Below are 8,125 nucleotides of genomic sequence, written 5' to 3'. Positions count from 1 at the left end.
TCTTTTGCTATTTTTTATGGTCTTTAATTCTTGTTGACATTAGTGAATGACTGTGATGGGACCTTGCACAAAAAAGGTGCTAATGGAGGGCATTGTCCCCCTTTAAAACCTGAGAAATTATAAGCCAAAAGACGACTAATTTCATATGTGGGTAACCGAGTATTGGATGTCGGATGTGATTTCCTTTATGTTTCCATTCTAGAAGTTAATTTCGAGACAGTTTTCTGCTTTGTTTAATCTTTTGTTCGTCCATGATTAGGGTAAGTTTTACAAGTGATTATTATTTGTTTGTTATGTGTTGCTGCGTCTCTTAATCTTGTTGATGTGTATGTGTAGTATGTCTTTAACCCTTTGTGTGAATACACAGTCATACACACCATTCATCGACCAACCAAAGGATGTACGCCGACTGATGCACCTAACCCACCAAGGCCTGATCTCAGGCAGGCTCGTGCTAAATCATGTGTGTGTGTGTGTGTGTGTGTGTGTGTAATTATCTATTCGTACTGTGTGTGTATGTGTGTATGTGTGTGTGTAATTATCTATTCGTAATGTGTGTGTGTGTGTGTGTGTGTGTGTGTGTGTGTGTGTGTTAGTTTTTGTCTCTAATATCAAATACTCTCATCCCAGACATCATGCATTTTCATTTTTCCTTTTTTTTAAAGATTTTTTACTAAACTGTATTTTCATGATGTGTCCGTTATCCTGCGCACTCTGTGACTTAGATCCTCTCGTGTAAGAGCGAAGAAATAAGAAATTGATTGAAAAATCTGTTCACTGAGCCTACACCTGCGTACCATCTGTGCGTTGGGACCAAAGATGTTAATGGCTTCTGGTCAACGATTCCTCTCCCACTCATCAAGAGTAATTAGCTTTATTAATATATATATATATATATATATATATATATATATATATATATATATATATATATATATATATATATATATATGAATGTGACGATTAGATGTGCAGGTATCCCCTTTACTGTTGTGCCACCGTTTTCTGTGGAGCAGCTGGTGATCACCTGACCGCCCGGAGTCCTGACTAGGGAGTGTAAACAAACCCCAGCACAGGTCTAGCTGACACTGCTGGAGAAAGTATCATTCATTTTTTTTTTTTATTCATCTGTCAAAGGACAGAATCGACAGATTTTAGTGACTGGATCCTCCACACCCACTCAGACCAGGCTACGGTCTTTGAAATATATAAAAGGTATGTGATTATCTCGTCTTTACTGTAGCTGAACCTTGGATCGTAGGAGTAAAGGTATCGTAGAATCTAATTAAACAGTTGAAATTGAATATACGCACACAGCAGTGAAGCAGACGTTATGAGATGTATTTCTTAATACGAAATGTGTTAATGTTTGCCATCATTTCCATGCAATTTATGACAAGAGACTTTGATGGGGATACACCTGTCTACGTGTAATCTACAGCATACCAGATTATATATTCAGACTTGCCCCATTCGTAAAAAAGTAGGCTTTGGCTAAGATTGGATTGATTTTATGATTGTTTTCTCCCATTTTACGAAGTTTACTTGGGTTATATGGTTTTCATAGTGGCTATTTTTCCAGGCAAATTCGACAAATATGTTGTTTATTCTTCCTTGTGCCGCTTTATTGCTGTTTGTTTTCCATGCTCATATTTATTACTGGATTTATTTAAAGTATTTTGCTTAATGTACAAGTTTAGGAACACAACGTAAATGCTTATCAATAGATGCCTTACACTAAATTCAAATGATTTAGATTGATGCAATATTATTTGGAGCATTGTTTTTTATCCTACACTAATAAATAAGTGGTTAAGAGGAAGGGTATGAAGATGGGGTTGATAGATGTAGAAGTATGTAAAATGATTGTCAAAATCAACAAACTTATGATAAACGAATTCCAGCAACTGAGATTTGTTATAATAATCGTCAATGTTGTTGAAATATAATCAGATGTATGATACCTATGATTTCAGTGTCACATCAGTTCCCAGAAAATATGAACATTGCAGATAACACTGCTGCTGGTGGCTCTTCTTCCCAGCTTCTCTACAAGGTCATTCCTTGCGGTCCCTAGTGGCTAAATGCATTAATTTTGTAATATTTCTACAGGATATCTTGACTGCTAGATGAAATTGATATAATTTTTTTAGGTGGTTTATAAAGATATATCACCTACTTTTGCACTGATTAACTTTATACTTTCCTGATCTTCATAGTCATTCCCCTATCATTGATAGGGGAAGGACTATTCCAGCTTCTTCTGGGACTAAGCTAACCTGTTTTATACTGAAATGTCATGCCATAAGAGAAAACGTCCTACAGATTTGTGGACACTCCATAAACTGTTGGATCAGCATATGCATAAATAGGGGTAGAAATAGAATAGAGAACATTATTTATTGAGAGAACAAAGTAGGTAATAGTTCAGAACCTTGAGGAACATTTTGTTGATAGGATATGACTGGAATGGCTAGAGAGGAATTTATCTGTTAGAAAAGAGAGAAACAGAGAAAAGAAGGAAGGGATTTGGTATCCAAAAACTTAGATGTTGAGGGCTACGGCAACAGATATATTTGAGAGAAGAGAAGCAGAGGGGAGGCACATGGGAGAAAAGATCACCAGTAGCTTTTATACTGCAAAGTTCATACTGGTGAATAGAGAGAGAGAAATTGGATTCTAAGGTTTGAGAAAGTGAGAGTTTCAAAGAAATTGAGATAACAAGTTAGGCAAGCAAGGATCAGAGTTAGTTCAGTGGCTCATTCCTGAGTCATGTGCCTTATCCAGTACTAATATTATTTATTTATTTTATTTATTTTGCTTTGTCGCTGTCTCCCGCGTTAGCGAGGTAGCGCAAGGAAACAGACGAAAGAATGGCCCAACCCGCCCACATACACATGTATATACATACATGTCCACACACGCACAATATACATACCTATACATCTCAATGTACGCATATATATACACACACAGACATATACATATATACACATGTACATAATTCATACTGTCTGCCTTTATTTGTTCCCATCGCCACCTCGCCACACATGGAATAACAACCCCCTCCCCCCTCATGTGTGCGAGGTAGCGCTAGGAAAAACACCAAAGGCCCCATTTGTTCACACTCAGTCTCTAGCTGTCATGTAATAATGCACCGAAACCACAGCTCCCTTTCCACATCCAGGCCCCACACACTTTGCAACTTTGCATGGTTTACCCCAGACGCTTCACATGCCCTGGTTCAATCCATTGACAGCACGTCGACCCCGGTATACCACATCGTTCCAATTCACTCTATTCCTTGCACGCCTTTCACCCTCCTACATGTTCAGGCCCCTCTCACTCAAAATCTTTTTCACTCCATCTTTCCACCTCCAATTTGGTCTCCCACTTCTCCTCGTTCCTTCCACCTCTGACACATATATCCTCTTGGTCAATCTTTCCCCACTCATTCTCTCCATGTGACCAAACCATTTCAAAACACCCTCTTCTGCTCTCTCAACCACACTCTTTTTATTTCCACACATCTCTCTCACCCTTACATTACTTACTCGATCAAACCACCTCACACCACATATTGTCCTCAAACATCTCATTTCCAGCACATCCACCCTCCTGCACACAACTCTATCCATAGCCCATGCCTCGCAACCATACAACATTGTTGGAACCACTATTTCTTCAAACATACCCATTTTTGCTTTTCGAGATAATGTTCTCGACTTCCAAACATTCTTCAAGGCTCCCAGAATTTTCGCCCCCTCCCCCACCCTATGATTCACTTCTGCTTCCATGGTTCCATCCGCTGCCAGATCCACTCCCAGGTATCTAAAACACTTCACTTCCTCCAGCTTTTCTCCATTCAAACTTACCTCCCAATTGACTTGACCCTCAACCCTACTGTACCTAATAACCTTGCTCTTATTCACATTTACTCTTAACTTTCTTCTTTCACACACTTTACCAAACTCAGTCACCAGCTTCTGCAGTACTAATATTATATTAACATATTCTCTTTAATTGAATGTTCTTTATCGTATTATTATTGTATGATGCAATGTCCCTTTCATTCTAGGCTTTGGCTTGTTAAATTTTTCAGAATTTGTTGAAAAGCAAACAGAAAATATCACCTTTTTAAACCAGTTTTTGTAAAATTCTTGCCTGTGAATCTTGTTCATACTCAATATATCTAGTCATGTCATACCAAGATTAGAAGGAGTATAAGAGAAAGTGGCTGGAGCAAGAAGAGGGTTCATTCTTTGTGAAACAAAAAGAACAAAAAGAAGTATGAGAACTGAAATGAAGGGTAGATTAGATATGGCTTGAGAGAGTATTGATGAACTTCACAGAGAAGGGAAAATAGAATGTTTTTGAAGTATGTGAATAGTATGAGGAACACAAGAGGATGAATGGGAGTAACACTGAAGGGAACACTTGGGGAAATGGTAGCAGACACAGAAGAGGGAAAAAATAGAGGGATTGAATATTATGAAGGACTTTAATGTGTCAGATGATAGGGTGGTGAATATGATGTTTTTGGGATGAAGGGGCACGTAGAGTGAGAGTTTATGTGAACGGTTTGGTGAAAATAGTTGAGGTAGTGGAAGCCTCCTGTAAGATGAAATGTAGCAGAACAGCAAGGGATGGGATCACAGTTAAGTATTTTAAGATAATATTGCTGATTGGTTAGTTGGGCTGTTCAGCATTTGTATGGCCTATGGTGTAGTTCCTGAGGACTGGCAGAATGCATGAATAGTGCCATGTATATTATGACAGGGGGTACAAAAGTGAATGTTTGAATTACAGAGGTATGACTAGGGTGGAGCAATGTGGTTTCAGGAGAGTTAGAGGGAAATGAAAACAAGGATCTTGGGATGAGAGGCAGATCTGCAGTAGGCTGGGGGGTAAGGGGGCATGAGAGATAAATCAGTTGCTGTTTGATATGGCTCTGGTGACCAGATTCCAGAGAGAAACTTAAGAATCTAATGACTGAGTCTGGGAGACAGTGAAAGGAGAAGGTTGAAAGTAAATGGAAACAAAGGTAAGATATTGAGGTGCAGTAGGGGAAATAGAAGATGATTTTAGCATAAGCTGGAATGGGAAGAACCTGGAGGAGGTGGAATGCTTTAGGTAAATAGGAGAAGGTATGGCAGCAGAAAAAACCATGGGAACCGGAATGAGTTATAGGGGAGGGGACTAAAATTCCAGTTGCATAAAAAACAGTTTGGATGAAGAAGTCAGTCTGTTAAGACAATGATGGGTATCTTTGAAGGTGTACTGTATGTACGTGAGTCCTTGGCCTTAAATGCAAAGGAAAGAAAGAGAATGGACCTGTTGGAAGTTAAATGTTTGAGGATGAAATGCTGGTGTAAGATAAGTTGATTGTGTAAGGAATAACAGCATAAGAGAAAGTGTAGTAATAAGCAGTCTGGTGGAGGGAGTTGTCTAGGGTGAACTGAAATAGTTTAGACATGGAGAGGATGACTAGAGAAAGATTGACATGTCATAAGTGGAGGGAGGAAGGAAGGGGTAGGGGAGATCAAAAGTTTGAAGAATGAAATGAGGGAGTCTTTGGGATTTTGGAGCCTTAACATTCAGGAGGGTGAGAGGTGTGCATGTGATGGAACTGGATTGATTTGGTACTTTTGGATTGATGTGCTGTTAGTGGACTGAACCAGAACATATGAAGCAGTCAAGACTATGGAATGGCCTGTGGGGCTTGGCTGTTGATGGTAAACTCTGGTTTCAGTACATTGTACATGCCTGCTAGACAATGGATGCATACAAATAAGGCTTTTATTTGTGACACTGCTTCACTAAGGTTGGAAGAACAATTAAGAACAAAAAAAGATTCATCTTTTATTGGGAGTTAATTTTACTGAACTGGAATCCCCAGCACCAATGTTTTGAGCTAGGAAAGGGGTAGGAATGCTCATTTTCATATGGTAGCCATAGTATCCTTTTTCTAAAGAATAATTTTGTAATTATTTTCACTGTTGTTACAGGACAGGATGAGCAATAATCACAGAAGACAGAACAGTCGTGGGCGGTCAACAGTTCTTAAGGTGAAAGTTTCATATGTGCTTTTCCTGTAGATATGTTTTAAATTGAATATTGTTTGTTACATACATATATGTATCTACATGATCTGTGGATAACAGAGGACCTTAGGGCTTGTGATAAGTTAAATGTGTTCTAGGTATTTATTGATTGTCTGTCTAGAACTATAGAAATATATGAATGGGTTACTGTGTGTGTCATCGCCTTGCTGTCAGGCAGGTTCCAGGTCAGTAAAACACTTCTAAATTAACACAGGATGAGGTAAAGATACACCTCCATGTCATAGTTCATTTTGCTAGGACAGATGCTGCTTTTATGTGCCAGCAGATATGGCTTGAAATAGGTAGGGTACAGATAATTCTCATTCAGTGAGTATCTGTTTAATGAGAATTTGGTTCAGTGAGCTTAGAGTTTTAGGATATGGAATTGTACTGAACAAGCATCCATTCAGTTTAACAAGCAGCTGTACCAAATGATGTCCTGCTAAAGATATGGCACAAGACTACATGGTATGAGTAAACCAGCACTCTTGAACTTGTTCTATATACACCAATGAAGGAATTGGCAGGCCCACCCAGCCTGCCTAGCAAGTGAGCATAGAGAACGGGATGGTGAGTACTCATGTAGACTCATTTTCGGTACACCAAAATCAAGGAAAGAATAACGTTGATGGCACCTGAGTGCCAAGTGATTGTTGATGTATTATGTTTTGATGTTGGAATGGTTTGGACTGGCCCAATACCCTTAGTGAATACCTGTGAAAAGAGAGTTTGTTTGTTGGATTAGGTTTCTGATCTAAATTCTTTGGGCTGGAGCACATATCAGTTTCCAGCATGGGTTATTGGTTGAACACTTTTGGCTTGGGTTGCATCTCATCTTTTAACATGAGATCCCATGGGAAAGTGGGTAATTTTTTTTAGGAGTGCATATCACTAATTGAATGACACCTAACTCTACTTCCATGTGCAGGCGGGCTTTGTGACTGAGTTTGTTCTGTAAATTGAATCCACTGAATAAAATTCTTTGATGATAATACCTTTACAGTAACTTTATTAAGGGTTTTAGACTTATTACATAATATGTTTTCTAAAATGAGGAATTTGATAAGGGTTTCAGGTAGATTTACGAAGCAAGCCTTGTCTAGCTAAGTTCAGAAAAGAATCCAGAGGTAGAACCAATATCTTTCTCACACAATAAACATAATTGAATAGTGTTTCATCGTTTTTTATGCTCTTAGTTATACTTAAATATGGTATATACTCCACATTTATTTTTTATTGTTTTACAATCCAAGACCCCTTTCATGGGTTCCTGCAACTTCAAGGTTGCACTCCATGCAGGAGCAGGGGAATGAGAAGACCCTAGATAAGACTTGTATTACTTTGTAATGATTAACAAAAAGGAATACAGTCTAGTTGAGGAATGTCTCACTCAAAAGCAGTCCAACTCTTCCCTGCTCTTAATTGAAGCTGAAAGAACCCCATGATGGGGACCCTTGGGTTATTTAATTTATTCCATTTACAATTACTTTACGACAGCATCTGGAAGACAGTCCTGGTGTTACTAAGGACCTTTCTAAAGGCTCTTGCAGCCCAAGACTGCACTACTTTCAGTAGCAAGATGTAGACTCCTTTAGAGTGAGAAGTCTCTTAAGAGACTGTATTCCATAAGAAACAGCAACACCAAAGGTACCTATCCACTTGTGGTGTAATCATAAGCAGGCAGAGTCTGATAATACCAGGTTAGGGAAAATGATTTGGTAAACAGAGAAGAGGTAGTAAAAGCTTTGCGGAAGATGAAAGCCGGCAAGGCAGCAGGTTTGGATGGTATTGCAGTGGAATTTATTAAAAAAAGGGGTGACTGTATTGTTGGCTGGTTGGTAAGGTTATTTAATGTATGTATGATTCATGGTGAGGTGCCTGAGGATTGTCAGAATGCTTGCATAGTGCCATTGTACAAAGGCAAAGGGGATAAGAGTGAGTGCTCAAATTACAGAGGTTAAGTTTGTTGAGTATTCCTGGTAAATTATATGGGAGGGTATTGATTGAGAGGGTGAAGGCAT

The 8,125-nt window shown here is 38.8% G+C and overlaps 1 protein-coding gene across 2 annotated transcripts in view; it reads left to right on the top strand.

The window, feature by feature from the left end:
• Positions 1-1,048: 1,048 nt before the first annotated feature.
• LOC139753463 (ras-related protein Rab-9A-like) overlaps positions 1,049-8,125 on the top strand; it is a 31,146-nt gene continuing 24,069 nt past the window's right edge. For both annotated transcript variants that reach the window (XM_071670011.1, XM_071670010.1), the window contains exons 1-2: positions 1,049-1,215; positions 6,009-6,068. In XM_071670011.1, coding sequence (XP_071526112.1) covers positions 6,015-6,068 — 54 coding nt within the window. In that variant the 5' untranslated portion in view covers positions 1,049-1,215; positions 6,009-6,014. The remainder of the gene's footprint in view (positions 1,216-6,008; positions 6,069-8,125) is intronic.

Source organism: Panulirus ornatus, chromosome 14, assembly GCF_036320965.1.
Source record: "Panulirus ornatus isolate Po-2019 chromosome 14, ASM3632096v1, whole genome shotgun sequence".
In the NCBI taxonomy this organism is placed as follows: Eukaryota; Metazoa; Arthropoda; class Malacostraca; order Decapoda; family Palinuridae; genus Panulirus; species Panulirus ornatus.
This window is presented reverse-complemented; position numbering and strand designations above follow the sequence as displayed.